This window comes from Triturus cristatus, chromosome 4_1 (assembly GCF_964204655.1).
Source record: "Triturus cristatus chromosome 4_1, aTriCri1.1, whole genome shotgun sequence".
In the NCBI taxonomy this organism is placed as follows: domain Eukaryota; kingdom Metazoa; phylum Chordata; class Amphibia; order Caudata; family Salamandridae; genus Triturus; species Triturus cristatus.
The window spans coordinates 872,816,450-872,837,723 of NC_140585.1; the positions used below are offsets into that span (position 1 = coordinate 872,816,450).

The 21,274-nt window shown below is 44.7% G+C and overlaps 1 protein-coding gene across 4 annotated transcripts in view; it reads right to left on the reverse strand.

Annotated features, from left to right (window-relative positions):
* Nucleotides 1-21,274, reverse strand: part of PLXNA4 (plexin A4) — a 1,024,340-nt gene that overhangs the window by 105,058 nt on the left and 898,008 nt on the right. For all 4 annotated transcript variants that reach the window (XM_085653587.1, XM_085653590.1, XM_085653588.1 and 1 more), the window contains 2 exons: nt 19,428-19,587; nt 4,030-4,133 (listed from right to left, as the gene is read on the reverse strand). In XM_085653587.1, the coding sequence (XP_085509713.1) occupies nt 4,030-4,133; nt 19,428-19,587 (264 nt within the window). The remainder of the gene's footprint in view (nt 1-4,029; nt 4,134-19,427; nt 19,588-21,274) is intronic.

A 21,274-nucleotide genomic window follows, 5' to 3' on the forward strand; every position in this document is an offset into this window, starting at 1 on the left:
GAGAGAGCCTCAGATTTTCTACCGCACGTTGTGCAAGGGAGTCTCCACTGAGCTCTGCTCAGTTTTTGGCTATTTACCCTTAACTTGAACCTGTTTTCTTCAATCTTCACTACGTGATCAACATGTCAGACAAGGAGAAGAAGGCTCTCGTCAAGGCTTGTGCCACCTGCTCAAAGAAAAGGCTTTATGTGGAGGACAAACATAAAGACTGTGTTTATGGTTTATATCCTGACAACAAGGCTGACTGCAAGATTTGTCGGACCTTCTCCTCGAAGACCCTGTGAGACCGTGAGGGGTGACTCCTAACTTGGCTCCAGAGACTTAAATCTAAAAAGGATACTGTCTCCAGTGACATTGATGACACTTCCTCGGCTACTTCATCAAGGAGGTCTCTAAAAAGGGGTAGGTCTTCTCCTTCTACTTCTTCAGACCCCCCTTCCAAGGCCTGTCAAAAGACCTCTCATAGGTCTGACAAACTTAGTCCCATCAAATCTCCTCACCTCGGTGTAAAAGAGAGGGAAGGACTTATCGCAGGAGGAGCACAGGAAAAGCCTGATAAGGTGAAACCTTTTAGAAAACCAGCTTATGTCCCATCTGATGTTAAAGCTGAGAAAAAGGTTCGCTCATCGACGACGGCAACATCAATTCCGTCGATGACAACTTCTAAGACTTTGCGGCGTCTTCTTTGGCTCTGTCGAACGGCTCGTCGACGAGAGTTTCCTCATCGCCGCCAGTGATGAAAGGGTCAACGTCAACGGCTTCGACGATGACTACAAGCTCGGATGCGCTTTTCACTCTGACAACGTCCATGTCGATGAGGATGACGACGGTGATGGTGGCAACAGCTACCATGTCGACGACAACGACGTCTCCCAGCATGATCATGACGACGGTCTCGATGACGACCCCATCTACAGTATCTCTCGCTCCATCGACGGCTCTTACTTCGTCGTCGAAGGTCTCGTCAACGATACAAAATGTGGCAATTTCAGTTTGGAGATGTCGTATTACACCAGAGATGACTTCCCCTAGAAAGGTGACACCTCTGCCTCCCGCTCTTCTTCTAGAAGAGGAATTTTCTGATGATGATGATGGTCCTTACAGGGCTGCTGTTAGCCCATCACAGCTGCACGTCAAATACCAGGATTCTGACTCGAAAGAGTATTATATGGACCAGCAACAATATGAGCCCCTGTTAAGGTCTCAGGAAGTTTATCAACAGGAGATGGTCTGTATGCAATCCTCCCTCATCACAGACTTACATGCTATCGGATTACAGATGGAGATTTCCTACGCAATCTCCTAACCAAGTTACGGTGCAAGTGCCACCTACTCCACTTCCTCATCCGGTTACAACTCGATCTCCTCAACAGAATTCATTGCCGGACTTACAAGAACCATCTGTAATTGCTGTCCAGGATGATACATCGGATGAGGACCAGGGAACAACAACAAATGTTCCGGATCCCGACAGAGAGTGGGATGATTACATCATTCGGAATCCCGGCCCTCTCCTGTTCCGGATCCGGCAGATTCCCCCCTACGGATATTGGGGGGTTCCATAATTTAATGGAAAGAGCATCTAAATCAACAGTGCAGTTGGAATGCTTCTTATATGACTTTAAGGAACCCTACAGAAAGTCTGTGTGAACCATCCCAATAGTGGGCCATGTATGGGATGAAGGGCTAAAGGTGATGAAGACGCCTGCCACTGTGATACCTGTTCCTCCTCAACTAGAGAAGAAATATAAGGCCCCAGAGGACAGTCCAGCTTATTTATTCAGCCAACCTAAACCGGACTCTGTAATCTCTCAAGCGGCCCAAAGAAAATCTAAGAATCCTTCGGCCCCTCTCACTACTATAAAGAGGGCAGGCATTTAGATAATGCCGGAAAGAGGTTTTCTTTGATGTCTAGCCTCCTTGTCAGGGCAGCCAACGCTTTGGCAATTCTGGGCCGGTACGACCGCCAGATGTAGTGCGATCTTTCCCCTTATATGGACCAGTTGCCGGAGGATTCTAAGGGGGAAGCTAAGAAGATCCTAGAAGAAGGGGAGAGAACATCCTCCGAAATAATAGACTGTGCAATGGACATTGCCACAACAGCTTTCCGGGCCCTAGCGGGAGCAGCATTCCTTGGACACCAAGGCCGGCTTCGTGCTACTTGGTTTCGGCCTGAAGTCCAAAATAAGATCTTGGACCTTCCCTTTGATGGCGAGGCGCTCTTTGGGAAGCATATCGACGATGCGCTTAAGGATATAAAAAAGGATACGGAAACTGCAAGATCCCTCGGGACTTTGCAATACCGCAATGTCCCCTTCCGTGGGGTTAGAGGTAGAGGCCTCTCCTACAAAGGCAGTTTTCAACAACAGCGAAATTCCTCCTACTCGCAGCCCTCTCAATCATACCGGCCTCAATATACGCAAAGGCAAGGCCAGTCGTCGTCTTTCTCTCGTTCAACCTCTAGAGGACCACAAGGGCACCAGGGGAGGGATTCCTCTAAGCGCCAGTAGCGGCTTCTTGGCTCTTCCTGCTGTTCCTTTGTCCCCTGTAACACCAGTGGGGGGCAAGATATCTCAATGCTTCCAAAGCTGGCAACGAATAAGATCAGATGGATGGGTTCTGAATATAGTTCACTCAGGGCATACTCTGGAATTTCAACATCAACGACCATCCAAGCCCCCTCGCGCCACCAAATCCAGACATCTCCATCTTCTACGTCTGGAAGCACAACTACTACTCCTCAAAGGAGCGATAGAACCGGTCCCTCGATTGCAACAGGGAGAAGGATTCTACTCCCGGTTCTTTCTGGTTCAAAAGACCGTAGACAAGTGGCCCCCTATTTTAGGTCTGAGGGAGCTAAACACCTATCTCATCAAGCTCTCGTTTCGGATGGTCTCCTTACAGGACATTTTGCGGCTTTTCAACCAGGGAGATTACATGGCCACTCTGGACCTCGAGGACGCATACTTTCATGTCCTCATCCACCCTGCCCACAGGAATTATTTACGCTTCACAGTAGCCAAGAGCCACTTTCAGTTTAAGGTTCTACCTTTTGGACTCAGATCCGCTCCACGGATTTTCACAGAAGTATTGGCCCCTGTGGCAGCATTTCTCTGCGTCTTGCCTTATTGTCTTCAGACTTGCTGCTCCAACCATTTAGAAGTTGACTGCATTGTTTCAACCAAAGTTTCGTCTCTGATCACCACTCTGTTTTAATTACTTTTCTCTCTGTCCACTTTAATCTGAGCCATGAGTTCACTGAGTGTTCCTGTTTTCCATCACTCATCGAGGACAATGCTGTTAGAGCACAGGCACATTGTAGATAATATGCATGTTGAAACTCACTACTATCTTACACTGTGAAGTCAGAGCCTAACGCTAGTGATCTCCCTCCCTCCCTCCCAAGTGAATGAGGTGATCTTTTAAACATATACTTAAATATAGAGGACTAACTTCTAGCTATTAAACCCAGACCACACCTAATAAAGACAATGTGTCTAATGATGAGGCACCACCACCAATACCACAGCAGCTACTACATCTAGAAGATTAACAAGGTGAGCTGTCTCAACATCAGGCATCACTTGACAAAACTCCTTGTGACTACGTACTGTGTCAGCTCTGTTTGAAGGAGAGAAAAGAGGTATATAATATGCCAAACAAATTAAAATATCAAAGGGGTTTAATGCAGTGTAGAGGCATACTTTCTAGAACAAGGAGTTATAGTAACTTAAACTTGTAGTCAAAGGTAGGTACATGTTATTTTTAGAGGAAAAAATTAAGCAGGGTTCAATATGGATGCTACCGACCACAGACGCCAATGAATTATCAATAATGAATATGAATAATGACTCCCCCAAGCCCCCAAGGCTTGGGGGTTATGGTATTCCTACCCTACCCCCTGGGCAGTCCTCATCAGCAGCTCATTTCTGTAAATAGGTGCATCTTCGTCCAGGCGTTCTCTTGGGATCAAGGTCACTGGTCACTTCCAACATGCTTTCTTTTGAATGGGTGTGTACATTTCCTTACCTGATAATGCCCCAGGGTGTTAAGTCGTTTCCAGTCACTCTCTATTTTGGTTGTCAGGTCTTCATCCTGAAGGATCATCCGGGCACCGCTTGCTTGTCGCCATTCTGCAGAGAAATGTATAAATATTATTTACTCCAAGAGCCGTCGTTTCCCAAGCGCAGTGTTGACCACTCAGACAACGCCACTGGAAACAAGAATACACATTGTCATGCTTGTGTAGCAAACAACAGGCACCGGTAATGGGTGACCACTTTCTTTTTTGCTCAAGAAGCATTTTCAGCGTGGGCTCTTTGGTCCCATTTCCCCCATGGCTACTCAGCTATTTTGCACAGCTGCATAGTTCGGAAACTTCAATGTAGGGTAATCACCTCCTTTCAGGTCTTTACGGACACCGTGTCTGGTCCTGAACTTCACGTCATCAACCCAATGCATTCTGGGTACTTGTTTTGCCTCAGTTGAACTAATTACAGAAACATACCTGAGAACAATGAGTTGTAGGTGGGAAGAGACAGTGCCCATAATGCCCTGGAACGCGGGGGTCACCCTACAGCAATTTATCTTTTCTGTTTTATGAAAGGACCAACAAAAAGCAGGCCAGAGAAGTCATTAAATGATGAGTAGAAAACACAATGAGCATCTTACAGACAACCTGTTATCAGCGATGTGTGAGCAAGTGCTGCACATGGAAAATACCTGGGGCTGTGGCACACTACAGGCGCACTTTCATTGTTTGCGCCGAGTGCACCTTTTAAAAGATGCGCCTGGCACAGACAAAGAAAATGCGCCATATTACCCAGGGCAGCAGCAAACTCAAGGGCAGCGCATTCCTGTGAAAAACGGAGTGGCTGCTTTAAAGCCGCTCTGTGTTATCATAGTGCAGGCGGTAACCCGCCTGCACTTTGAAGGAGGATCATAGATCCCCTTGCAGGCAGGTGCAGTCAGTGACTGCACCTGCCTGCAAAGGGATGTCTGGGGGTCAATAGGAACCTCTCCCCCTCTCCAGAGGCATGCTCTCAGGGGGAGCACTGACAGTGCTCTACGCTAGCGCGCCTCCTGCCAGCTTCTTTGCCGCTGACCCCGCATCTGTAATACGGCACGGGTGCAGAGGCAAAGCAATTCCCTAATTTGCATGGGACACACCCGCATGCAAATGAGGGAATGCCACCTGAAGATAGCGCTGGCGCTTTTATTGCGCCAGCAGTATCGTTCTTATGGAAGGGGCCGCACAATCGTTTTCAGCCCTTTCTGTAATACGAAAATGCCCCAGGGGCACACAAAATGGATGCAAACGCCTCTTGCGTCCCCAGGGCACTTTGTGTAATATAGCCCCTGATGGCTGCCATGGGGGTCTGGTGAGACAGCACACCACAACACAACATTGAGTGGAGGGTAGGAGTCTTCCACACTCCTGGATCTCATTATACATCTATATCACACAATATCTGCTGTTGCGCACTTGTGTGCAGGATGCATTCTCACTTGCTAGTCTTATAAGGAAAAATAGAATACAGACTGCCACTCTGCACAATAAAATTGCACTGTGAATAAAAACTATACTCTTTTCCCTATGGATTTGTTTGCTCTTTCCTCTTCCAGATCTCACAAACACATACTTTCACACTGGATTTAACTGAAGACTCTTCTTGATGCACATCCACACATACCAAGTTCATCTTGCTGCATGGTTACCATGGAAATTAGTTTATCATCCCAAATTGGACACGCACATATACATAATTACTAACTAAGCACATCAACCACAAGACACATAGACGAATATAGATGTGCATAAATGTCTCTAGGATTTGCAATTATTGTACATATAAGAGCTTGCCTCTATTTTTGCATCACTCCTTATTGCTTTTTTCAGGTGGGAATTACAGCTTATATTTTGTATTGAATTCATGAAATCGATTGCCAGCTTTTAGTCTGTGTGTACGGACCACACTGTGCAAAGGAAAAAACGATTTCCGGCACATTCCGTTGTATAGCTGTGGCAACCATGCAGTTTGAAGAACCAACATAAAAAACCTGGGAATAATACAGAATTCGTGCCCAGCAGATGAATGCCAAGTTACTCAAAAACATAACTCTTTTACAAATTACAGATAGAAATGTAACAAAAAATAACACCAACATATTCTGATATATAAATAGCAGTATAATATATACAGACTCAAAAGTCAAAACAAGCACAGTTGTCAAAACATTGACAAACGTTACTATAAGAGGCACTCTATGAAGAAGGCGCCCAGCAACCTGCTGGTGAAACAAGGGCCCCTCAGGCAGCAGGGCCAAACACAACAAGTGTAGTGTCTGATAGGAGAGTTACTACAGGCGCTTCCTTCAGTATCTACCAAGAGGAGCACGTCAGTTAATGTTTTTGACATATTGGAATAAAATGGAAAAGTTTATAACTCACATTGCTCCTAAGTAGAGGAGCTTTAGAACTGCAAAGTAGACTGTTTTAGCTAATAGGGGCTTTGTTGAATGGATCATTTTTTGTCACTTTTTTTCAAAACTCGATTTCAAGAAGTCTGACGATGCCTATTGACTAGGCCTGCATGCAGTACAACACAGGCGGTGGTAATTTATCTGAGAAATAATCCAGACGATTGATGTGCTTTTCTTTCGATGGACAAAAGTGGAGAGTACTTTGCAACTTTCGAAACTTTTTGTTTGAAAGCCATGAATAATTTGCCTCATTTAAATTATTTAATTGTGTGGCTTCCCTGCTCACTCTAAAGGGTGCTTTTGAAGAAAAAAAAAGATATTAATTGGTAACATATAACTGTCGAATTTTGTTACATTGCAGTAATCAATGATGTATCAAAATTCAAAAGCATATTTCATAGCACTGCCTGTGGTGAGGTATACGCACAGAGAAGTTTGAACTGTAGTGTTGGGGTCCATAAACTCCAATAGTTCAAACTACTCCACTAAAGTGTAAGTGGGTAAAACAGAGTCTCCTGGACACACAGCAATAGAAAGATCCGGAGCCAAGGACTTAACATCTCCCGAGTTAGCCTTGTAAATGGTATGTGACAGAATCTTCTATAAAATGTTACTTTTCTCCTTTCATAGAGTTCATATACAGCCAAACCCGTGTCTCCTCTGTCCTCTGGAGGAATAAAAACTGTCTTAAGGCCAGACATGAGAACATATGATTTATCTGTCTTAGTCTTGTTTGTAGCTGGAAAGTTGGCCATGTCTGCATTGAGGAAATCAAGTGCAGAATCCTTGGCATGGTTTGGAGCTTCCAATTTGAGTGGAGGATGCAGAAAAGGAACCCCGTAGTGATAAAAACTTGGAAGGACAAGCAACGCACGAGGGAAGGTCCATCATTATAATCCCTAATCCCGGCAGTGTGATTTGTGCAGCTTGGAAAAGGTCAGACAAAAACGCTGGGTTTGGGTTCAGGAGTTTTCACTCGAAGTCCTCCTGTAACCTCAGCCACTCTATGTCCCCTAGAGCACTTTGGCTAACCTCCCAGTACCTTAAATTCTCGCTGTTCATGGTAAGTGTTTAGATGCAGATCTTAGGGAAACTTTGTGTGTGATCTCCCCAAAAATATTTTATCATACAGACTAAATTTACTTCCAGGTTTTGACTCTAGGCACTGGTAGATAATTAAACAGCCTTCCTGTGCATGTGCTCTGACCGCTGAATTTAGTAAATGAATTGCTTAGCCCCAACTGGAATATCTAAAATTTAATTATGGACACAGCAAATCAGTGAGGAAATGAAGCCAATAGAATAAAAGTTAGATGTTATCTGTTGGTGTCAATTTGGATTTGCACCACCCACATAATCAAGTATCCTGCATTAAAATACAGCGAATTGGCAGCAAAAGAATTGTTCACACAGAAAATGTCTTGCCTAGGACATTTTCTACTCAAAACTGTTTTTACCATTATTAATTGAGACTTTTTTAAGCAAGGTGTGGGGATTGGTTAAAAGAAAGTGAAGAGAGATACTAGCAAATCACAGTTTGATACAAAAGCATAATTTCTCAACATTTTCATGGAATTTCGCAAGAATGAAATACACGATTTCACCCAGCACTTCTACAATTGCATGTCTTCAGGTCTAACATTGTAGCTCTCTTAATGCTATGAACAAAACTGTAACAAACACATGTCAAAGTAATTACTTGGTTATGTGTTTAAAGATTAATTTTGACATTAGCTAAATCACCAATAAGTGCTGCACTGGAGCATGCAAGGCCTGGGTGCATAATGTGCAAAAATGGGACTTGCTTAATATTTGGATTGGTATGTCCTTGCAGTAACCGGGTACAAAAGGATGCTTTCACTGCATGGGCTACAATACCTTTTTCCTATTGTAAAAGCGAAGTTGGGACTAAAAGTACATTTTTTCATAATATGGCTTAGTGAACAACTAGAAAAAGTATTCATGCCCGCCTGTAGTACTTCTTAAAAATCGAATTCAATAGTGAACATATATTTTAGTAAATATGGTGCAAAAGGATTTTGCCAAAATTGTTTATATTTGCCTGAAACTTGGACAGTAATTAACTGGTTTTGTTTGGCTAACCCACCTCAATCGAAGTAATCATCTTTATTCAGCTCTGTTGAATAGGTGTGAAGCGGCCCAGCACAGAATAAAGGGGCCTTTCAGAGTAACTGGGAAGGGATGGCAAGGTTAATCACAGGTCCCTTATCTTGGAATGTGAGAAAAGGGGAGTGGCCAGGGGCAGCGAAGGGACACCACCCTCTATGCACTCGAGGCCTTCCCACCTGCGGGGGGGGAGTAGACTGCTGTCTCATACTCCTGGGGGCCTGGAGAGAGCGAGAGAAGCGAATTACTGGGGTCCCTATTACCTCCTACAGACGACCTGGGCCCTAATGCTAAAGCTGCGGTAGCATCCAAGTCTTGCAGGGCGCTCTGAATCGATTTCTATGGACCGATGTGGCATGAGCAGAGCTACTGACCTGCTAAAGAGGGAGGCCTGGGCATACCGTATCTTTTAATATACTACCAGGAGGCACAACTTCGGTTTCTGCTTGAATGATCTCGGGAGGAGTCTGAAAAGCACTGGCTTTCCCTGGATAGTGTATCGGTGGCAGGATAGCACCTCTGGCATGACCCCTTTTTACATAAGAACGCCCAGCAGAGGAGCCTCTAGTCATCCCCCATTACTAAATCCTCCCCAGATGTCAGGCATCCAGTGAGTGAGCGAAGAGGCCTGACCTTCTTTCCCTTCCCAGTTTACATTGATAGTAGGCAAGGCGGATTGCACCCCAGGGCTAAATCCAACAGCATTCCAGCACTGGCAGTGAGCTGGGTGTCGGTCCTTAAGCCACTTGTTTGATGAGGAGGGCCCTCTGCCCTTTGAGCAACTCCGCTCCCACTATGCAATATCTGAAACTGAGCAGCTGCATTACCTTCAGACCCGGCACTGATTGATGCACCTCATAGTTCGCCCTAGGGCACAACGTTCTCTTGCCACCTTTGAAAGTGGCAGGTTACTAAGACATCAGACAGACTCCTCATCACTGAACTCTTTGGCCTCTTGCATCAGTTAACCCTGCAGGTTCAATTGACTAGCCAGTGGCGTTGGTAATCAGAGCTTGGCTGCTCACTGACCCATAAGGAATGTGAGGAAATATACTATTGCACTCTGCATACGGCCCGCAACATGGCCAGTATCGAAACAGCTAGCACATACTGATACCTCACACCAGTCCGCTTACATCGGGGTAACCCCACACGCAGACCCGAGTGCTGGCACGGCTGTGGTTCCCCTGAAACCCTACTGCACTAATTAAAGGATACCCAACAAAAGGATAACTCAGCTTCCTCAATTTCCTGCCTTTACAATTCTGGGGTTGCCCAACGCCTGGCAGACAATACTGTTGATTTATGACAAATGAGTACTAATTAGGATGACACGGCACGAAATGCGAGACCACATTACTCATAGTATTGTTTAGCACTGTGGCTCAATGGGGGATGGGTGGAGATTGGGGAACAGTCATGTTTACTCATATTTATGCCATGCAAGGTGAGTGGCACTAGCTCATGGTAACATTATGTTTTCTTTGTTCTGAAAACCAATAAAGAGGTTTGAACCGTAATTTAATTGTAGAAGGGAGTGATGTCTACAATGATTGCCTGCGTTGATAGATTGCTTAAGGCATCCAAAGACAAGCAACCTTGAAGTTGGCTTGACAATTGTTTCCTTCATTTTAAACACATGGCACCACAATGCAGGAGAAATGTTGATTGCATTATTAACTCAGAAAAACAAAGTATTAAGTAAGTTCGGGGTGGCGTCTGAAAATTAATCATATCTGTTCTAAGAAGGTCTTCATCTCCATATGTTCATTTTACCATTGATTTCTAAATCGTAAAATAATCGCCCTCTCTCTGTAGAATGTAGCTACAAAGCCGACTTTCTCAGGAACTGAGTGTTAATTAGGTCAACATGCAATGATCCTTTTGTTGAAATCCAGTGGTTAACGATTTTGTCGAAGAGAAGTACAAAATGCTGTGCCATAATTGATGGATATTCACTGGAAATCGCCACGCCTTCAGCATTCATATCAAAGTGATTCAAAGCAATATGCGGCCACTGCTTACAATAGGGGGTCCTGGAAAGACCCCGCCCCCGGGTTTGTTCTTGTAGTGGTTGGCAGCAATACCATGCCTTTAAACCCTTAGCATCACATGCCTCCCACGAAGACGAGCATCTCAAGTGGTGACCTCTATCCCACAACATATCCATCCAATTGAGTTTACACAAAACTCCAACAATGACGCACGCGCTCCTGTTCATGTCAGTTTTCTTTGCATTGTCGCTCGGTTTCGTTCTTCCGATCCACACACGCCTAAGAAAGTATGGAGACACTGCAATCCAATTTGTTACAGTCCTCCCAGAAACCGAGGCAGAGAGGCACAAAAAAATCCTATTACCTTTATCGGCTCATGTGATCAAGCGGCAGGCGAAAATGCAAAGTCAGGAGGCAGCAGCTGCGCACTCTTTTTACTTCATGCCAAAGATGCTGTATCTTTTTATTGCATACAGGAATAGCCACATCCTGTTTTCAAGAAGCTCCTTCAGTCTGCCATGCAGGAAGTTCCACAGGCCATTGATCCGTCGTTTCCATTGAATGCGTGGCCTTTTTTGACGACTCCGCTCCCAGCACATCACAGTGGCGGGAAACAGCAAGCAAGCAAGTAAACAATGGCAGATCAATATCGCCACTTTATCTACTGAACTACCTAATTGCCTGCATGCCCTTGACTTGTGCCTCACATTGCCCATCACTTGGAATCCTCCCTAGCTGCCCTATACCTTTAAGTTCTGAGTGTTTATGTTGGCATTCACTTTCATGATGCGTACACCCCTTCCCGGAAATACTGCGGATCCTATCCTCATTGCTCTCCTTTCATAAGACTTTTTCTAAAGAGGTTTCCTCGCACATTTTCTAATTAAAATATGAAAAGTTGACTTGTGATTTATCCAGTGCAGTTTTTGTATCTGACTTTGGGGGGGCCCATCTATTGGATGTGTAAGAGATCTAGTGTAGATGGCCAGAGATCCAGTCAGCTCTTCTCAGTGGTTTCCTTTAAGTAAAGATAGAACATTAAAGAGAAGCTCACCAGTGGACTGATGAGCAACCCGTGTGATTTAACCAATCTGGCCATGATGACTTCCTAGATTTAGAGGTGCGTTCTTTGTGCCTGTAATTAATGATAGCTGATGAACATGCAGGAGCTCTGAATTTTGAATAAAGACTATTTTTAAAAAAACAACAGGGTTCAAGGTCATGCATTGCCACTTCTTGAAATGGCGTCTGAGCTTAAGGCCTGTGATGTCACTTTTGGTATCACAAGGATACGGAAAATGATCACCTGGAATCTCTAGACGGGAAGGCTTGTAAAGAATGGCCCAGGAAGGCGTGTAAAGGGATAAATGGATTCCAGTCCAAATTTGTCAAATTCCTTAAGATTTATGGGGTTCGATTTGATTTTGGCAGGATTTACACCAGCTCAGGGGGAAGCTCTAGCCTATGCCCTACTGGCTGAAGACCAGCCACCCTATTCTCAGATCTCTGCCACAAGGCATGGATCTCATTGTCCACCATACATTAGATACACTTTAGGCAAAAGAGTACGCCAACCAGGTACTAGGATCATTTGGTCCTGCCAAGCATATTCTTCTATTTTTCTACTACAAACTCCCAATGTGGGTATTGGTTGCAGAAGATGGATAAACAATTCGAACCATGGCTAGATTATTTTATGTGTATTGGTGTTTGTGACTTCCAGATTTTCCTCATAGTCCCAAATTAGAAAAATGTATGTTCGAAATCCAGTCTTAAGCCCGTCCTGAACAGGCCATGACTTTTAACATAGATTGGCACGCACTCCTGTGGAAGGTGGGTTGCATGTCAAAGGTTTCCATTGGCTGAGCCAGAAGAGGCTTCCCTACCAGAATGCTGGCCATTTTGCACCCGAATTTGATTGTGGCAGAGGAACCATGAATTTGGAGGGGTGGAGCCCCACAGATTTACAGTGCGTCTCCTGCTCTACCAAACTCAAAATGTATGTCTGTAATAGTGAACTTTCAGAGTTGTACTCAGCAGAATTCCATGGAGTTAAACAAAAACTTAGTGTGATTCCACAGAGTTCTACCAACACTAAGTTCTTGGCAGGACTTAGTGGGGTGGCAGAATGTCTCTGTGACTCTTCATGCCCAGGATTGATTTCCACTCCACAAGAGTACAATTTAAAGCCCTCACTGTTGTTCCTAAAGCACCGGACACACAAATTCCTGACTTTTGTGCCTCAATCCGCTCGCAGTCTTCAATCAGCTACATGTTCTATTTGTACTCAGACCACCAGCATCACTGTACTGTTGCCTAGAGCAGTTTGTAATGCAAATGGTCTGTGGAAGTCCACCCTTGTGACCCTCTGCATAGTCGCTAACCCAGGCAGCCACTTATAACGTGGCTTTACCTCACCTAGTTTCCCTTCCGGAGGTTGGTCTTGTTCATGTTGTCTTCTCAGGGAGACAAAATGCGAAAGTGTGCCACATACATAGGAAATTAACATAGCCAAGATTCATTCATGAGAAGTTGATGTGTAGTTGGTGAGTACGTTGGTTGGCAGCCCTCTGATGACAGTAGTGCAGAGCTCCCCTAACTATATGGCCGCCCCTGTATTAGGAGAATGGCTTCTGGACCTGCAGTCGGCCAGCTCTGTTTTGTGCATAGCCCTAAATATTTGTAGATTCCGACCCAAATGTTAGCAGTAAAATGGGTTTAAATGGGGTCTAACCAATTTTAGCCTGAACGTCCATCAGTAGCGGTGCATCAACGTTAAGTGTCTTGTCCGGTGCATGAAAAAATATACAAATGCAATTTCCCTTCAATACAGAGGTAACGCAGGCACGGAATAGCAAAATGCACCTGTTGCGTGTCCCTCCTTCTGTCTGTCCCCCTCTCACTGTCATCCAAACCATGGGCTGCTGAAAGACCCCTGTTCCCCAGCCATTCCAAAAGGGCTCTTTTGGTGAGTAGACTCTGTCCCCTTGCAGTACACGGTGGCTTCGGTAAGTAGACTAAGATTTCCATCGACAATAGCCACCCGGCCTGTACCCTACATCATCAGCACATCACTTCTCGTGTCCTCCTTCTGAGCTCCTTCCCACGCAAAGCAGAACTTCCCATGAGTATGTTATCATGGAGAAAAGCCGCTTGGCCCAAGAATGGCCCATGTCTGTCATGGCAAAGTCTTAAAACTGTTATTTAGCTGAATATCATTTTTGACTGGAACAGTACCAAGCACTCTGAGCATCTTCAGTGTAAGAAGCTCATTACCTCTTTATCACACCAATGGTGAGGTGAGCCAGAGACAAAAAAGATTTCCAGCTGTTATGCAGAGGTAGCGCTGGTAAACTCCGCCACGCCGTGGAGGGTGGAATTTTTACCAAACTTTGTGCACCTCGGGCACCTCCACGGAAGAGCAGAGTTTACTGCCCACCACTAACTTTGAAGCCTTCCAATATATTCCTCTTGTCTTTCTGACAAAGTAATATGCATTTGCAGTATATTTTTCGGGGTCACTCATATGCTTAAAATGTACGGTTGTACTTTTGGATTGGCCTCAGTCTTTCCTTTTGACTTGTGGGTGGAATTAGACCGTGTCTTTCTAGAAAATAAGCTGCATTCACTTTTTTTATTTATAGGCTTAAAGTTTTACTTAAAAATGAAGCGACTGAAATATGATAATCCAGCAAGCCATGTGTATGTTGTTTTTACGCCTTCACCACTTTGCCATCAAGGCTGGATTCCACTGCCTAAATATTTTGATGAATGCAGAATGAGTTGACCTACGGGTCTTCGAATCTGATGAAAACTCAGTGATGATCTGCTTCTGGTCCCGAACTCCAATGCAGGCACATAGTAAGTATGCTAATATGCTTGCGCTTATGAGGGCCGCAGCCGAGAGAAGGATTAAGGCTAGGGTGGCAGCCAAGAGAGCATATGGTCAGAGAGGTTACTACTGTGTACTATTATGGGGCCCTGGGAAGCCTCCTGCAGATCCCTCCACCCTGGAGTCACAAGAGGAGTCCTCTCATCCCCTGGTGGTGCTGAAGGATTTGACTGGGGCTCTTCTTGTTGTGGTTTGCCTGCTCCTATGCCTTGCCTCTACTCGGCAAGGTGATGGACCAGTGAGGAGAGTATGTGTTATCCACTGATAATGAATGATGCAAAGGACTGAATTAAGTGCATTTAGTAATGGCGACTGCCACCCCAGTGATGCTGCTTTTATTATCTGTGGACTGCTTTGAACCCACTCCCTTTAGGGGGTGATGAGGGATTTCTAGGGATCAGGCATGATGGGAGTTTAGTCATGGGATTTCAGAATAAGAGATGGGTAAACCTTAGGCGTGGAAAGGGCTTTAAGTGTTCAGGAATGGATGGAGTTTAGAGGTTAAGAGATCAGTGGGGTTTAGGTGTGGTGAGGGGTTTTTAGGGTTCAGGCATGGGTGGAGTTTAGGGTTAGAAAGAGGTTTTAGGGTTCAGGGATCGTGGAGTTTAGGGGTCAGGGATGGGTGCAGTTTATGCGTGATGATACATGTTTAGAGGGCAGAGGTGGATGGTGTTTAGGGGTGGTGAAGATTCAGCAAATTAAAAGCATTCAAAGTAATTTTTTAACAATGTAAGCGATATCAATCTAAAATAATTTCTCCTAATGTAAAGGATTGAAATAAAGGCCTTTGACTAAAATCTCTCTGAAAGTCAGACCTGCAACCATTTCATTCGCACCCAAAAAAACACGAGGATGCAGAAGACAAGTTCAAAAACAAAAGTCATTCAATTAATAGGTTTCTATGAAATAGTGAGTGCTATTCTTCCTGAAAACTTCCATTAAACCGTTTAGATAAAATGGTTTCACAGTAATGGTATTTCATTAAATCACGCTTTTATGAAATCACATACAACTGGGTCAAATGGCTTGTAATATAACCTCTGAAACCCCTACAATTTGTTGAAATGACACCTTTCAATGTAATAGAAATCTTAGGTCCAGCTTTCCTATAAGTTGGCCAACCCTGTCATCCTGGTTCTTTGAAGATCACTGGTGTGTCAAAGTGCAAGTGGGCCTTAGCCTGGCTTGATTATTTATTTGTCTGCTTCTTTTTAATATCCTACAAAATGAATGTGGTATTAACCGAGGACCTGTGCAAAATAATCTGCATATGGCCGCCATCTTGCTTAGCAGGTAGCATGCGACAAATTATTACAGCAGGAAACTTCCTGAAGCCTGGTGCCTAATGCTTCGACTGCAGCCCCCATGCTTCTCACAGGGGACCATGCCTTCCACCAGGAAGGCCAAAAACATGTTTGTCCAATACAAGAGGGTACCGACGTGGGCACACTCACAGCATGCAATGGATTTAAATCGTGTGGCTGTGTTCTGGAGTAGCCAAATGCAAACGGTACACCATGCTAAAAAAGAAATCCAAATCAGTGGGCTCTAGTTATACTGAAAAACACAAAACATAGTAATGCTGACAAATAAAGTACTGCTTTTATTATCGGAAACTACAGAGGCTCAATGGAAGTCACAGCATTCCAACCAAGTGACGGGAAGCCAACGTAAATAATATCCGACCCAAACGTGATCAATTTTCATAGAGTCATGTCTGCTGAATTCAAGGAGAGCGGCTCTGATTCAATAATATTCGAAAATTGACGGAATTACTGTGGAAGCATGTAGGCCTTGAAGTCTACGCGCACTCGCTCAAGAAGGAGATGGAGCTGGGGCTAGTGAGTTTTTATTGTGAGGCTGATATTGTTGGTACTCCAGGCCGGTTTGCTGTATTTTTCCACAAACACTTCACAAGCTATAACAAAATGAAGAGCGTCAGTATTCAAACGGTTTGAAAACGTATGACATACCTTACACTCCTTCGCCTGGTGGTGTGGGTAAAGGCAGTATATACAGTCTTTATGAGGATCGTCAGTATATAATCTCTTCTGTGAACAGGTGGCACAGGCCCTAAACAAGCCATTCTTCTCCTTATCAGCCATTCTCCAAAAGATGATGTAGAAAATTCAGTTGAAAAATCTCCTCAATCTAGAACCAACTGTAGAATTTGAGCAGAGCTCAAAGGAGACTCCCTAGCACAACGTGCGGTAGAAAATCTGAGGGGCAGAAGGTTCTCTCAGGAGTGTTCTAGAGGGTGAGAGGCTCTGATTGGTTCAGGGACAGGTTTAGTCCTTTTTTACATAACAAAGGTTATGGGTTGCAAAGGAAAAGGGGCCTAGGCCTTTTTTCAGTTTGCTATAATACTAAGCAATGCTTTTTTATGTACCGGAGACTCCTGTCTCGACGACGGGGAATGATTCAGGCATGTGAATCTATGAAAGGCTCCAATACTGGAGTAATTACAAGTTACTGACCTGTGCAGAGGGCATTAATCATAGTTAATTCTCAATGTGGGAGCAGTGCTTCATCTGTAAAAGAAGTTGCGCTGGGGCCTAATTTTTTGCACAGAAGCACTTATAAAGGTGGGGGTGCTAAATGCTAAGGATGCATTGCCTTGATTCCACCTGGTACCCTTGTAATCCACCACCAGACGAGCCCTGCCTTCTCAGCTCAATCTTGCAAGTTCTTTTTCCTCCCTGCTTTCTACACTTGCCATTTTTTCCAACTTCTGTTCCTCCTCCTTCTCTCCTTTTTTGTTTGTTCTCTCTCTTGGTCTGGAACAAAGTCTGTTGAGAAAAAGTAAGTACCGGTCCACAAAAATGAGTGCTGGTGGGCCCCACCTGCAACCACAGGCTCAAATTGAGCACTGAAGTCTCGTAGTAAGGGGAAAGAGCAATTAACTGCTGTAGCTGACATGTAGTAGCAGTACATTTAGCACCCATACACATACCGTATTCTTTCCAGCACAGAAGACAGACTGGCCACCTGTCCACCTCTGTTTGCAGACCTTCAGTGAACCCAGACTGCATGCAAACAGCATTGGGTAATTCCAGCATTCTACTCCCCTATAGATTGGGTGAACTAACCCATAGTTCTGTAGAGAAGCAAAGTCTGAGAGATTTGTGTTGGCAGAGCCCTAGGATGGCATTATGAGATTGTAAAGTAGGTTGACTGTCATACATTTAACCGATTATATGATTTGTGTTTTTTCAAGTTTTGTAAGCATGAGATAATATCTCCTTAGCAGGTAACGTATCCCAGTGGTGAGCCCTTCATATCACTTCTTTTACTGCATCGATAGGGCAGCCCGTTCGCTTTAATGATGGCTCTGGCGTTATTACACTATTTCATTTGTGCTCCATTTATTGTTGATCAAAGTACACCAGTGGAACCTTGGAAGAAAGAGAATAATTCCCAGCACACGAAGAGTAAATCATGGCTGTCAAAAGATAATCAAACACATCATCAATCAATGTTAGGACACAGCGGCACATAATACATTTGTACAGCGATTTCTTAGTGCCTCTTATCAAAATATGACACAATAGCCAGTTGATGAGTGTCAACCTTTTGATTAGATCTTGGGAGCTGGGGCTATTCAAGCTTGTTACCAGGGCAACTATCTCCACGCGCTAATAGTTAAAAAATGTATGCTCTATCCCCTATAAAGTCCATATTTTCCAGCCCAAAACGAAGGATACATTTGTAACAATTCCCTGGGATTCTCCTCATTTGAATTTCGTCCCTTTTTTACTTTTTTAAAACTTTTTTTCATGGGCACAAGATACATTTTGCTGTTGCCACTGAATGTGATGTCCAGCACTTGAGATCTCTGTACAACACTCTGCCCCGATGAGCGCTATTAGTTCAATGTCAACACTTTGACCTAAGTTTAAATTCCATTACAGATCATACACTGGAAAATAAAGTCAGTGCATGAGACCTGGTATTGTGCCAGATCTACAAGGCAAAGAAATAGTCCAGTCCCTTCTGTGTCCCATGAGCCATCAAACTCTTAAGGCCCCATCACGATGCCGGTCGGAGAAGTGTCCGACCGGCATCGTGTCAGAAATGGAACCACCCTTCGAGGAGTCGGCCATCTCGCTTCCCATATTAGAATGCAATCACCTTCACAATGGTCAGAAAGTGTTTCTTTCCTATTGTAGCTTGTGCTGCAGGCTGCAGCACAAGCCGCAGTAGGATATATACACTTTTTAAACATCCATGCACCATGTGACAGGCACCATGCGGTGCCTCCCACATGATGCATGGATGTTTGAGGGGGTCACCTCAGGTGCCCGCCAGGCCTCTTAGTGGAGACCGCGGGGATACAGGGGGCCTGTTAGGGGTCCCCCAAAGTCCATTTCTGAATGCCTTTCTATGACAGTCAGATAGCCAAAGAAAGGCTGTCGGAAACGTGCATCGTAATCCCCACAGCAGTGCCTGAGCAGGCACTGCCTCCATTCTGGGGATTACGATCTGCCCTCCTCCCTGATGGGCACCTTGAGCCTGTCTGAGGTGGAGCGGATTCCCCCCACAGGCATCGGATGCACCTCCCATATTATAATAGGGCTGTCGGACCAATGCCTCAGATATTAGGCGGAACGCCACCGACGAGCTGTCGGATGGCCTTCCGCCCAACTTCGTAATGGGGCACTTAGAGACCAGATGAAATCAGAGAAACGCAAGTACCTTTCTGTGGTCGTTTGCAGAATCAATGGTATGACTTCTTCAGCCACAAAACTACCTGAAGCATGATCCTTTTCTCAACACCCTTAAAACAAAAATGTGATATCAATGCCTCCTCAAACTATGCATCAGACAACCACCTACTTCCTGCAATTCAGAACCTTCTATCCTACCCAATGCACAATACAGAGGATTCCTCTCTGCAATGCTCAACACCTCCCATGAGTATGCTCACGTACCTAAGTCCATGTCTGCTGCCTTTGGCCTGAGGGAGCACGGCACGTTCTTGAACAGGGCATCCAGTATCTTCTCCTTCACCTGCGTCAGAGTGTCGCAGTTCAAGATCTTCACCGGGATCTCAGGACTGTTCACGTTATCGTGGTTAATGCAATTCAGGACCTGTGAAAGGAAGGAGAATCAAGTTCAGCAAGGCACCACGCTGACAAGGCTCTCTCGTCAGAAGCACATGCACTAGAACATCTCAACTCACACACTTTACAGAATCGGGCAGTGTGTGTCCGACTGCGGCCACCAGAGCCTCTCCTGGAGTCTCAACTGTGCACATCTGTGAAAGGCACGAGCAAGCTGCAGGGTCATGGCCCAGGCTGAAAGACTGTTCATTTTCAACCACAACATTCTTCTGTCCCAACGAAAAGAGACACTAATAAGGACTCTTCGGCCACAAGTCAAACTGTTCGCCTGCTTGAAAAATGTTCCTTATTGGGCTTATTTATCTTGTGGACTGGGCGGCATGGAGACTTGCCCTTCAGTACTGAGCCTTCAGGTCAAGAAGTGTGGGAACTCAAACTAAATGTCTTGTGGGTCCCTTCACCACTTACCACCACGACACAGGAACATAATAATATTAACTTGTTTTTAAGTAGAACTTACTCACACAGTTTTGCTAAGGATAAGCACTACAAATCGCAGATTCTTCTACAACCCTATGTGTTCTTACTCGATGTTTAGAGACCGGAAGGATGGACGTCTCAAGTCGGTATTGCCGAGATCTGAACATGTGATCCGAAGGTCACACAAGATGTTACAGAAAATGCTGAAGCTTACTCACTTGAAGTATAATGTTTTTCAAAAGATGCATTTCCATTCTGGCCCGAAAGTAAGGACAATCATCCACCTACAACTGACCGGTCCAGCTCCGGTCTTCCCCGTAGACAGCCAAAGGCTGGAATGCATTATCACCCCTTATTTTTCTTTTCAAATGTTAATTAGATTTATCTGGGGATGAGCAGGCTTCACACCGCCCGCAAAAGGGGATGGGAAGAGGCAGTGCCTGGTATCACATCATACTGCGGCTCTTGAGTGTGTCTGTTCAGCACTGCCCACTCTATTCCATCACTGGTATGAAAGATAAGTATTGTGTAACACAGTGAAAAATGTCTATCCGGCACTGGCTTACCATAAGTCAGGGGCCTGAGTAACAGCCACCAACATTATGGAATTAAGGGATGTTTTATAACACTAGTAGTTGTATCTAGATCACAAACAATGCCCCTTTTGGAAGTCTAGGGTCTACACACAATTTACAACAAAACCACCTACCCAACAGACTTGAAATCTATTATGTTGTGTCGGTCACACACATAACTCTCCACCAGGTGCACTAACCAATGAGCTACCTACATGGACCGCCTACTGGGCCCATCTGAAACACATTTTGCAGTCGCCATGAGTATCCAATCATTATTTTCAATAGTCTACGGCATACTGTTGTGGCTCGAGGCAGCTCCCTCCTAATTTTGGTGCAAACGTGGACAGTACCCCTTGTTTGTGGGAGCCTCATATCCCTTGTTATGCGATGTGCTGTGCTAAAGATGTTCTCTTCTTCTGGTAAACAATGATAGGTATGATCAGGAGTGAAGGGACATCGATTTGGGTAGCATGTGTTGCATCCAACCACTAACGCACTGGGCGTGAATCAGCACCTGTTTGTCTCCCTTGGTGATTCTGCACTCAAGATTCTTCTACTAAGCTATAGCAGAAGCAATCTGTATACACAAACACACCTTGAATAACGACAAATATGCAGGAATGGGCCTGATAAATCCAAGTCCCTTATGTTATTCCC